The sequence below is a fragment of the Pezoporus wallicus genome, unplaced genomic scaffold, assembly GCF_028554395.1.
Source record: "Pezoporus wallicus isolate ANWC-B61680 ecotype Strahan unplaced genomic scaffold, APGP_CSIRO_Pwel_v1 contig_7985, whole genome shotgun sequence".
Lineage (NCBI taxonomy): Eukaryota > Metazoa > Chordata > Aves > Psittaciformes > Psittacidae > Pezoporus > Pezoporus wallicus.
Genome location: NW_026636538.1, coordinates 1,608,510 through 1,621,621, shown reverse-complemented (window position 1 = coordinate 1,621,621; position 13,112 = coordinate 1,608,510). Strand labels below are relative to the sequence as shown.

At 36.1% G+C, this 13,112-nt stretch overlaps 1 protein-coding gene across 13 annotated transcripts in view; it reads right to left on the bottom strand.

The window, feature by feature from the left end:
- Window positions 1-13,112, bottom strand: part of VPS13B (vacuolar protein sorting 13 homolog B) — a 442,303-nt gene that overhangs the window by 342,898 nt on the left and 86,293 nt on the right. For 12 of the 13 annotated variants that reach the window (XR_008971116.1, XM_057400543.1, XM_057400540.1 and 9 more), the window contains one exon: window positions 9,467-9,651. The exons of the other annotated variant lie outside the window; for it this stretch is intronic. Coding sequence is in view for 11 of the 12 variants with exons in the window: in XM_057400543.1 (XP_057256526.1) it covers window positions 9,467-9,651 (185 nt within the window). In the remaining variant the exon portion in view is untranslated. The remainder of the gene's footprint in view (window positions 1-9,466; window positions 9,652-13,112) is intronic. 13 annotated transcript variants of the gene reach the window in all.

Below are 13,112 nucleotides of genomic sequence, written 5' to 3'. Positions count from 1 at the left end.
TCCGTAATTCCAAAAGCAAAATCAAAACTGTAAAATATTAATTTAAAAATTTTCTTGCATATTATTGCTTCCTGAGAATCAAATATTTCATTAACTTTGTCTGCCTTATTGTTAGTACCTTTTTAATATTCCTATTTATTTCTACCACTGGTAGAATTTTTCTCCAAAAGAACTGCCCACCTTTAGGGACATAATGCTAACTAAAAAAAACATGGTCAAAGCACCACTCTAATTGTCAGCTAGTGCTGTCCAGTAAAAAAATACTTTCTGTTCTGACCATTACCTTATTAGATGTTCCTTGCATTAATTTTATTGTATGAGTATGAGGTGAGCTATATATGTAGGAGAAACATTATTCTTTACTGCAATGGTCACAATAATCATTCCTCAGTCTGTATTTGAACAGTTTAACAGCTTAATCTCCCACAATATATAGTCCTGAAGAATATACTTGCCTTGACTATCCATGCAATTACAAAGTGGGATTTGAATCTATAATCTCTAGTCTTAAAATAATCATATGTAGCTTTTTACAAAGCCTGATTTAATATAATACTAAATCATACGAAGGCATCATACTAGCAATTGCTATCGCAGTGTTTAATACTCTGGAAATTTTCTATGGCAGGAAAACCATTAGTAGCTATCATCTTACCTTTTCACAACAACCAAAAGGCTCCCATAAGTGGAACGGAGTTTTCCATGTTATTCATTAGAGTCCATTACATAGAAGTAATGTTACAGCATACTATATTTTGTAAACTATTTGCACTGTAGGCACCGTTATGAGTTTCCAGCAACAGTCCAATACTTGGAATCTGCCACATGATTTCAACTTATTTCAACTTTCAGCTGATCAAGACTACACATATTATGCAAACTCACTACTCAAGATCAGTCTTCAATACTGCATGTTTGCAAACAGAGAACATGCTTCTACTGTGTTTAACAGTGTTTAATAGTAAATAGCAACTACAAAAGCCTGAGAACTGAAAATTGTAAACAAAACCCTGTAACAGGCAGTTTTAACAGCTCCCAACAGCTTTGTTTTCATTTTAAGATGAAAGGAGGTCCATGAAACCATAAACAGAAAATATTATACAATTACTAGATATAATTATTGATCATTTCTTCCTGTTGTATCACCTGTATTCATTTTCATTTCCCTCTCAGAATATCTCACTATATAAACTGATTTCATAGCTTACAAAGTAGGATTCTTTAATCTGAAGAGGAAAAGGAAAGATGCTGAGTTCTGAAATTTCCACAACTGTCAAACTACCAGAGTGATCGTATCAGAAGTATTTGATGTCATAAATTAGTATGCTTCCTAATCAAACAACAGTGAGGCTGAGTTTATATTATACATACTTACAGCATCATAGCTCAGGTTACATCTAGTAGGCCTGAGAATCAGAACAGGAAACAGATCCCAGAGCATCATCACTGAGTTTTAAATACCTTGGACTCCTCTGCTATAATTTAATATAAAATGGTTGTATTGAAACAAAAAAGGTTCTGCTGGAATAGGAGGAAAAGTTTTTTCACTGTTTGAACAGTCAAGCAGGGCTACAGGTTGCACAGAGAGGCAGGATGTTCTTACTCTTGGAGATTTCAAAGTCTGAATGAATAAAGCCCTAAGGAACTTGGTCTGATCCATGACTGTAGCAGAAGATGAGACTAGAGATTTCCTACTGTCCTTCCAACTTGAATTTTCTGATGACCTTATTATTTTTTGCCAGGACCAAAGAAAAAGTTTCCGTCTGCTCTTTTGAAAGGCACTGTTCAGCTAATGGTAGCATGACTGGGGTCAGTATTTCTCTTGCAGGACCTCTGCAAGCACATTCTTCTTAAAACAGACACCATAAAAACCCTATGACCTTCTCATTCACATTCTACTCTTACATTAGCGACCACTGGTGGCTTCCTGGTTCACCCTAAATTTGACAGCAAATTCTCTGGGTCATCCCCCAGAAAAGAATCTTTCCTTCTGTTATCTGAAGCTTTTTATCATGTCTGCTCTATGCTCTTCTCATATTTTGCAGATCCTATCATGCAGCATATTCACGACTTATTTCTTCCCAACTGTCTTGTTATAACACTGAATTCCAGTAGTTTAGCCTCAACATGCTCTGCTGCTTTTAGAGAAGAAGCTACCAGTTCAACCTCCCTGTGCAGTTTTTCACCTGATACAGTCCATGGCAGGCAGAACACAGCAAAGAGGCAGCCTACCTCCCTGCTGTCTAAACACACCTTTCTTAATACAACAAGAAGTAACATAAAGCTAACAGCTGAACAAACTAAACAGGTTGCTATTTGTGCAAATAAACTACAGACTCTGGAGGAAGGGCACTATTTATAGCTCTAGGCTTAGGTGTCTTGCTTTTTGCAGGCCACCAACATACCCAACAAGAGTTCACTGTTAATTTCAACGCAGACACTGGACTGAGCTCTCCTGCAATTCTGGAACACAATTCAACTTAAGAAGCTTATATACATATATGTACATCTATAGATCTCATGTATCGCTTTCACAACCTATTGATTTTTTTTTTTAGCTTTGCATTTTCTCTGTGACTCTGCTGTTGACTCTCAGTATACATCCACTTTCACCACAACAGATGTTTTAGAAGTCTCAAGTGGACTTTTAAATACATGAGATTCTTCAGCATGATGTCACAAATCAGAATCAAGCTTGCATGAATGCTCTAAGTATGTCTACCACCATTCTTTCATCAGAATGCTGTATGTTTCATTTTCAAACCTTAATAATATACACTGATTTAACCAGAAAAAATAAAAAGGCAATTCTAATGACTGGTTTACATGCCCACTTCACATGTTAGTTCCTCATTTCAGGCCACTACAGAATCATTACTTCAGGCAGAGGATTTACTAAGAAGCTACTCAACAAGCTGAACTCCACAGATTACATCTTAAAGAGATGGTTAAGTCCCACCTATCCCATGTTCAGTGTCAGTTCATGACTTAAGAATATAACTGAAAATGTTTAGAAGAAGAGAAGAGAAAGGATTATACACAACTATACTGAGTTCAAATAATTACGGGCCAATTTGTGACTAGGTTGCTTATCCACAGTCTTTTTCCACCTGAAATTAGAGTTGATAATCTATCAGACTTCCAAAGAAATTTACAATGCATAAAAATAAATTTATTTACACATTGCATTTATAATCCTACCTGAAGGCCAAGTACACATGTGGATACAATCACCCATGCAAGACAGTAAACTGTTGTCATGGTTTAAACCCAGCTGGTAACTCAGAACCAGAAGGTCAAAAACACAGTACTGCATCAGCTACTAAGAAGGAGAAAAAACTACTTCTACTGCTGAACCCAGGACAACTGTTTACACTGTGCAAGTCTCATACAGCTGTGTCCTGCCACTCTCTAGCAATTACTTAACAGAATACACTCTCACACTTTGATTTTAATCAGAAAGTTTAAGTAGAAATGAATGCAAAAACTGGCTATATTACGTGGAAGAGAGATTAATGCCAATATGCTGCAAGGAAACGATTAGAGTTTAACAACCTGCATTATCACTAGCTTCAAAATGTTGGGCTTTTGGCGGGTTTTGTGTTTTGGGGTTTCGTGGCCAGGGAGCAGGTAAGAGGAAAAAAAAGGTAGTTTTTAAAACATTGGTATTAGAAAGGCAAGTCACTTATTTCAGTCTTTTTCCTAAGTGGTTAAAAGAACTATGCAGCAACTCCACAACCCTTTTTTATATGTACACCTGGGAAGAATACTCAATCCTGTTACTTTCCTCAGCGTTACCCTGATGTGGTTTAGACCAGATGTTTAAATGTTACAGTATGTACATTTTCTTCTCTTCTTCCAAGGCAAAAGCAAAATAAGAGGAATATTTGACTTCACTCCACAAGAGACCTATTTAATAGTTTGGCGGTTATGTAAGTAAAGGTAGCTTGGCTAAGTCAATGTTGACGACATACAGAACGACATGATCCTAATGAGTTGGAAAATATTGGCTCTCATGAGATTCAACCAGATGCTACTGCGCTGAGAAAGCTACTGTATTATTGAATTTCATTTTTATGAGGTAAAATTTATTATTCAACCATTAAGGTATCCCACATGAAATCTTGCATAAAATAGTTTTACAGTTACTTTCTGGAAAGTAGATTTTCTTTTAACTTTAAGACATCATTTACATGAGGGATTCAAATGCCTATTTGATCACCTTCAGTAGAGAAATGTAAGGTCTGCAAGCAATTTTCCCAAAAATACCAGATTAATGGAACCGAACTGTCAACAAAATAATGAACTACCTGAATAGGACAAGGAAAAAGTGGTAGCAAGTTCCAGTTTTCCAGAGTAAACTAAAGCCATGTGTGACTGTGTATATGTTTTCTTGGCTGGCTGAAATGGTTAGAAAACTGAGTGCTTCAGGTACCTACTAACAAATAATGAAAAAATACAGAGTAAACTTATTCCACGGGATTAACTACACTCAACCTTTGGAAGACCTTAACTAGCACTATTGTTCTAAAATTTTGGTATTTTGTACACTTATTTTTGAAAAATAAAGTACAATAATAATTGTAAAACAATTTTATTAACATCAGTGCATCCAATATATCTACTTGCAAAAATGTAGAAAGCGTGATGCATTTCAGATTCACATTTGTTTCCACATTTTTAGTGGACGAAACGCAAAACCAGGATGCTTCAAACATGTGCAATCATAAGAACTAACATATAATTGAACTGACATGGAACCCACTGTTGTGGTTGTATACCAAAAGGATTATAAAATAAAACCACAACACAAACATAAGTTTCCAAAGAGCTCTGTGTGAGCTTTTTTTTCTTTTTTTCTATATGTAATGCATTATCAAAAACTTACTAATGCCTTTTTCTTCACTCATGAAACAGAGCAAGGAGTTGTTTGCAGCTGTTTTATTTATCCATTTTGCATTTTGTCACTTTGTATTCCTATCTACTATTTTAAATTTTCTATTGCTTTTGTTCTTGCATAACTTCTGTTTTAGGCAGCATTATTTTTTCTTGTACTTTTAATGTTAAAGGCTATTTACTCAAGTAATAAGTTTCATGGTTTACGCTTACGTAAAGTTTTTTATTGTCTTGGCTTCTCTGAACCCCAAAAATACCAGTTGACATTTGAAAACATCTTTTGCCATGCAGACACTTCAAAACATGGCTTACAAAAGTGCTATAGTATCACTCCAATGAACAGAGTTAGGTGCTCTCAAAAATCCCATTAAGTCATTACCTGTATTTTTGAATTCCAAATCAGTCATAATTAAAAATGTGTTCTTAGCAAAATTAAACAGCCTCAGGCTAGGGCAGGCATAATATTTAAGAATACTTACAATAAATATCTAGTGTAAAACCCATATAATCTTCTTGAAATGCTCATATAATGAGTCCTTCACAAATTCTGAGCTCAATTAGGTAGTCTCAGTACCATACTGATCTTTCTACTGTCGTTTTAAGATAACAGACCTTACTGATACGTATGACAAACACAAACTTTAAGTCGTACAGGCATTTCATTCTTAAATTCTGTCAGAACCCAAACACACACAACTTCCTTTTGAGACTTCAAAACTTCTTTTTTCAGACAGCCTGCCTCTGGACAAGTTAATCAAAAGAGAAAGTCTCAGACCACCTGATGAAGACAGCAAGTCTAATAACCAGCAAAACTATGAATTATTTGAGGACAGGGGTTTTCTGTTAGTAGAAAAAGGTTTCTGAAGAGCAGGGGGAGGAAGGTAGGTGGGGAACACAAGTTTGATAATCTTGAAGGAGGATTTTGCCCTCCTAGTATTCCATTTATTCCCAACAAGAATTTGTACAGGAAAGAGACTGAGTTTGTACTGAATCCCTACACCATCTTCAGCATAAAATAGTTCTGAAAAACATTTCTGCTCCAGACAAAAGACAAAACCAAAGGACAGAGCCCCCACATACTAGATATAAATTCTGTTCCTATGTTTCTGGAGCTACACAGTGCAGAGCTCCCTTTTTAAACCACATCCAGAGAAAAACTTTCAGGAGTTACCCAGCAGACAGGTTCCCAAAGAGGCCTATTCATACCTTATGAGACTCTCCACAGCATGTCAAAGGGCCAATAGTCATGTGTTTTTCTGTGATGTTCTCTCCTTTTCCTGCAACTCCTGTATCTGTTCTTGTATTAAATTTTGGCTTCCTTATCTTTTACTGCTTTTCTACTTTTACTCTCTCTGCCTGTTTCTCCTCCCACTTTGTCTTCCCTTGCATATCTCTTTCCTTTCTTTTTCTTTTTTCCTTTCTTTTTTTCTTATTTTTTCCTTAATTCATCTGTTCTTTCCCTACAGCATGTCTTATCCTATACTGTAAAGCACAGTTTCTTTCAGTGATGCATTTTTAAAACTGGAGATGGCTGTGTTGGAAAAAGCATAAAACTAGGGAAAATAATTCCTGCTAAAAAAAAATGAAAACCTATGCTGAGAAGATGCAAAGGGTTGTGGTATCACTTTTGAGTTCAAGTAATACTAAATCGATGTTATGGAGACACGCCACTCCCAGAAGCACCTGGCACAAAGCAGCAATAGAGGCATCAGGAGCTTAGCAACAACTGTTTCGGACTATTAAGTCTCTTCAGTCACCACACAAAAAGTGGCAACACGGACACAGGCAGTTGAGAAACATGCAGGCTATGTAAACAAATGACAAACACATCTGAGATGACCTACATACAAGGAGTAAATTATAGAAGAAAAATCTGACATCTCAGTACATTTTCAAAATTGGCATCTGGAATGGCAATGCATAACTAGAACACTTTTATAGGAGGGCACAGTTTGTTCACAAAGGACAAAAAGGAATGGTAGTGCACTGTGTACAAAGAATGTATAAAATCCTGTGATCTAGATGTTAGGAAGGCAAGGTTGCTGGAAATCTCTGGCTAACAGCAGACCATTAAAAACAGGAAGACAAACCACACAACCCATTTCTTCTTCTTTTTTTTTTCTTGAAAATAATGTCATGTCTGGGCAGGGCTTTTTTATTTATTTTTAACAGAGACATAATAATCTAGATTATGAAATAGCTGTTTGTCCTGCTATATTTCTAATTAGTTTGAAAGATGGTTTTAGAAGTTTAGAAACTGTAAAGCTGTAAGATAACTTGGGCAACAGTACTCATGAAACCCCCAGTTTCTGATATTTATAACAGCAGAATAAAGCAATGAATTTCAAGAAAGATCCCACAGGAAGTAGGATAAAGTGAAGGTAAGGAGATCTTTGATCCTATTGTTAGCTTTCCCTGCAAAAATACTACAGTTTCATAGGAACAAATATCAGAAAAAGCTGAGGAACAAAGGAAAAGAGCTATAAAAGAAAATAAAGCAAATACGTTAATACTTGGATTATTTGTACAAAACTGATCAAAGAAACAACATCCACAACACAACAGGATGAAAAGCTATTTTCTTTAACTACTGCTGTGCATAGCTAAACATAAGCTGTGATCAGATGGAAAACACAGCACCAATGATAGAAAGATTGCTATTCCTGTCAGATATTAGGGAAAAGCTCATCTCTACACCCACAAAATTGCTCAGAGTAAAAAAGGCAGGAGGGGGAGCCCAAATAATACTCTGCTAGGCTACTCCCAGGCCCACCACAGGAGCCTTCAGCCCATCAAAGGCTGCAGAGGGGCGTGCAATGGCAAGAGGAAACCCAAATCAAGGACTCCTGAGGAACATTAATCAGCTGTTGATTTATGCTGGAGAAACTGCTGGATATTAGTAAAAGAGTATCAGTGATTAACAGATGTGCCTTGTTCACTGGAAAGTTCCTTGTTGACTACTTTTTTTATTGTTTTTTAGTGAAGTAACTATGAGGATAAAGAAAGCTGAAATTCCAAATTCCCTGTAGAATTACAGTCAGGTTATTTTAGAAGCTTATACACATACATAATATTGTTAAGGAGATACTAAGTACAAGGATGATTTTCAGCAAGGCATGGTATTAAGTTTTATACAAAGGTAGTTTTATGGAAAGAACAAAGCTATGAATTAAGACTAAAGGGTAGACATCAATCATTTCACAGCTATGAACTCAAAGCTACCTTCACTAGTTTACGTGGAGTGCAAGGACAGAAGTGTAAAATTTACCAGGTCAAGAACAAAGCCACAAACAAAAGAAGATCAAAACATGTGTACTGTACTGTTCATTTACTTTAAAATATGTGCTCCATATTTCTGTTCTGCTGATACATTGCTAGCATGGTTGTATCACAGGTCATTGTACTGAAGGACTGAAACATATCAAATGAAGTTAGTTTGGAACTGTGCAAACCCTAGGACCATATGAAATTATCAAATGACTGTATTTTCACATTTCTCTGAAGTGTGGATTGTAAACCTGCTACCTTCAGCAGCACCATTACTTGAAAATTAGAACATGACAGTCTCATCCTTCGGTGACCCCCACAGTCTAGGAATGAAGAGAATCAGTGACTTTTGGGAAAGAAGATAAAACTAAGCATTTAACACAGTTATTCCAAGGGTTACACACCTAGAAATATAACAGGTTTTTTTCACCATTAAATCAATACAGATTTGACTTGAAAAAAACAAATAGACTGAAAAATATGACTGAGAAAAACACAACTGATAAAATGTTCCAGTAGTAGTCTAATCTACTATTCTGCTTCAAGTCATGATTTACTACATCTGAAACACTCTTCTAACACGTTCTCCAAGACTGATAATGAGATTCCAAATGATCTCAATTATTCTTGTTAAGTGTTTATTCACGACAGATAAACAATAATGAGTCTAAATTATTCTAGCCTACATAGAAATATAAAGAAAAAAGGTATCTTCTTCTGGATGATCTTTCTGCTCTTGAAGACTACGGTAAGGTGGTCAAAATCCTTAATTTACTCTACAAATCCATAGGTATTTTGCAAAAGTATGACAGCAACCAATTTCATTATTTATATCATCATCATTGAGACTTCCATATTTTCAGCAGTTTCAAAACAGTTCAGTAACATTTATTTATGAAACTGGATGAGAAACACCTGCAGCCCTTTAAAAAATTCAGTGTATGCCATTGATTAATAAAGCCCTTAATAATCCAGCTTCACCTCTGAATGATCTTAAGTTACAACATTGCACCATATAAGGCAGCAAGGGTGGATGTTTCAGATGAGGGAAGCATGGAAAAATTATCCTATATGGGAAAATTAAATACATCCAGTGATTGGTGCCAAGGAGTGAAGCTTGGTGGCTTAGCTTACATCCTGGATTTTAAGCATAAGCTATAAATACCCATATATATACAAAAAACATTCTGTCTGTTAAGTACTGCAAGTGAAAGCATGGATTTAAAGGATATAGTTGTATGCGCATTCACTAGCAGTGCTCTGTGCAATAATAAATACTTAACCAAATGCATCACATATTTACCTGAAGTTTGGAAAACCTCACTCAGTAAAGCTTCATTTACCACCACCGAACTGATGTTTCCAACAGGATGACACCAGCTCTGATAAACAGTTTGAAGCAGAAGTGTTTGAGCTCTAGTTGCTTGAACTGTCAAATTAGGAAGTTCAAATATGCATTCTCTTAGCGGGACATGAGTTCGCTTGGTCCTGTTTAAAATATTAAGAGAAACAAAAGGAAAATCATTACTTTGATGCATAAAAGTAACAATTTAAAAACTTAGTCATAAAATACCAGACTACAAGCAGTCAGTTTGTTAGGTTGGAGCTGTGTCCCTGTTAAATTGCTTCCAAAAGTTAATTCTACCAATACTGAAATTCACCCTAAACAGGTCTTCTGTTACATGATTTAACTTTGCATCTCTCTCCAAAACATGAAAGGGAAAAAAAAATATATATATTTTATCTAATTACCTCCTGGGTTTATAATATTTAATAAAAGCAATTCCAGATGCTCACACAAAAATAAGAGCTACTCATAAAATCATGCACTTATTAAAAACACAGAAGAAATCTGTTCAAAAATTGAATTTTCTGATTTTTTTTATTTAAAAGCTTACAGTGAATCACTAAATCAGGTATGTTCAGTGTTCAAAGAAAATCACATACAGACAATATCCATACAACAAAATACAAAGAGCCTTGCATTCCATATTTGTCCTCATATTCCATATCTGGCTGACACAGAGTTCATTAAGTGATTCTGATAGTCTCCAATGCCTTTTTCCACATAACTGGGGAGTAGGAAGTGGTGAGAACAGCCATTGTAAGAGTAGTACAAGGTAAAGGACACTGTGTTTGGAAATAAACTCTTCTGTGAAAATACAGTCCACTATCAACAAGAAGTCTCCCCCACAACTATAGTGAAGTCAAGTAAGTCACCTTTTCCTCCTCATTTCTACACTATTACCTGAAAATAAGCAACAGGTTGATTTACTACATCCAACAAAAGCTGTAAAGGTCCTTTAATACTGTCATATTGTCAAAAGATCTTCTCCCTCAATTCCTCGTCAGTACAGCTAACTGAAAACCATTTTATCTGGAGCAAGAGGAATTAAATCTCATCACATGTTGGATACCTATAGTATAAACAAACATCTGTACCTAAACTGGCTGTACAGACCCTTTTAAGGTAAAACGAAGGAAAACAGCACATATATATGTAACAGAGCCATTCACTCTAGATCTGAAGATTAAATTAACTACTTCCTACAGGTCACTATTTCTGCCCACAAAGATTACAATTATCTCAGCTGTGGATGTCTACACCATAGAACAAGATTTCATAGATCAAACCCATCCACAAAAGCCAATTCCATTGCTCCTCACTAAAAATAAAAACCAGGGGATAAAAGAAAAACTGATTCTGATGAAAGAAGATATTCAGGAAAGTTTTGCAGAAAATGGATGAAAATACAAATGAAGGCCAAAGAACAAACAAAAACAGATGTTGTAGACTTCTGTAATAGTAATCAGTATTCTTTACACCAAGGCTTTTCAGCCTCATAAAGCCTGCAGTCAGGATTACCTGTTTGAAAAAACACTGAGAAGGGAGGGGGGGGGAACCAGCAACAAGAATGTCCAAGTTGGAATTCACTTGAAGCTAATGCCACAACTGTGCTGCCACCTTCAAATGCCATTTGCAGAAAAAACATTAAGGAAAACCATTTCATGATCTCCCATAGGGAGAACTCAGCCTTGTGTTTGGTACCAGCAATTACCCTCAGAAGGAAGGAAAAAAAAAAAACCAAAAAAAACAACAACAACAAAACAACAAGAAGAGCAGCCTGCTGTTTCAGTAAAACTATCAGTCAGCCAATAACAGCCAAAAGTAAGCCATGGGCAACACAGTCTAGTGTGAGGCATCCGTGCCCATGGCAGGGGGTTGGAACTAAATGATCTTAATGTCCTTTTCTAACCCAAACCATTCTGTGCTTCTATGATATCAATCAGAATTTTTTTCCAGTATTGCTTCTTTTCAAGCCATGAATTGTGATTTTTTTTTTTTATTATTTATCTCATTACAGAAATGCACTCAACGTTCCTTTCTGTTTTGTCCTGGGTTTAGCAGTAGCATTTTTCTCCTTCTTAGTAGCTGGTGCAGTGCTATGTTTTAGACTTTCAGCCTGGGAACAGCGCTGGTAACACTGATGTTTTTGATGGGTGCTAAGTAATGTTTACTCTGACCAAGGACTTTTTGAGCCTCATGCTCTGTCAGGGAGGAGGGGGAGCCGGGAGGAAGCAGAGACAGGACACCTGACCCAAACTAGCCAAAGAGGTATTCCATACCACAGCACGTCATGCCCGGTATATAAACTGGGGGCAGTTACCTGGAAGGGCTAGATCACTGCTTGGGTCGGGCTGGGTATCGGTTGGCGGGTGGTGAGCAGTTGTATTCTCTTCCCTTGTTATTTCCCTTATCATTATTATTGGTGGCAGGAGCAGTGATTTGTGTTATCCCTTAGTTACTGGACTGTGCTTATCTCAACCTGTGGGAGTTACATTCTTTCGATTCTCCTCCCCATCCCTCCGGGAGCAGGGAGAGGAAGGGTGGGGGGAGTGAGCTAACAGCTGCACGGCTTCTGAGTGACAGGCTGGGCTTAACCACGACATTTTCTTTTTCCTTTTGTTATCCTTTCAGATAACTTACATTTTCTACTATTTCCCTCTTATTTCTGCAAAATATTTTGCAGGATTAGAACTAAACATTTCAGAGAAAAAGTTGCTGAGTATTTCAAAAGACAGGTTCCCTGATGCAAGATGGGGAAGGAAGAAGGTAGAAAACTTCTTTCAACAAAATTCAGGAGGAACATGACTCTGCAATAATTCCAACTGAAATAACATATTTGCATTAACAAATTCAAGTACTCAAGGGGAAGAGAGGAACATCTGCGAAAAACTGTGACAATATGACAGTGAAAAAGGTATTCTCTTAAAAAGTTTGATTACTCGTTTAATACATATTACAGCTACTGTACTGAATTTGCTAAATTTGAAACTTGAAAGTTTCACATAAAATAGTCCCTTAGAGGTAGTAACAGTGTATGATTTTTTTTTTTAACAATATGCAAATTCTACACTTACTCTATTTTAACAATCTCATAGGAGTAAAGTCTACTGGTCCTTTTCAGGTACCTTTCATTCAATTGCAGGAATGGGAAGTTGAAGAAAATAAATCTATTTTTATAGAAAAAAAAGAAAGCAAAGCAGGGGGAAGTACTGTACCATGTGTGCAGCAAATGTTGCTTAGAGGGAATTTTAACTAGACCTGGCTAGTGATGAAGGTACATTTATAATTCAGGATTTATTATAATAGTTTTGAAAAACAAATAATGCATTTAAAAGAACTTAAAATATAAGTTTGCTACCAAACTGCACCTGTTAATACAGAAAATCCATCATTAATAAGGTACTGAGCTATATTTAACCAAGTTTTATGACCCAAGAGATAGATTCAAGCAATAAGTGAAAATAAAAGTACAAATAATTTTTTTCAGTAAACCAAGTCAGATCTGTGTTTCTATATTGTATCATTAAATTTGCATTAAGCATCTGAATATGACTTCATATCAAAACTCATCACCATATTAAAACAGTTATGGCACATGGCT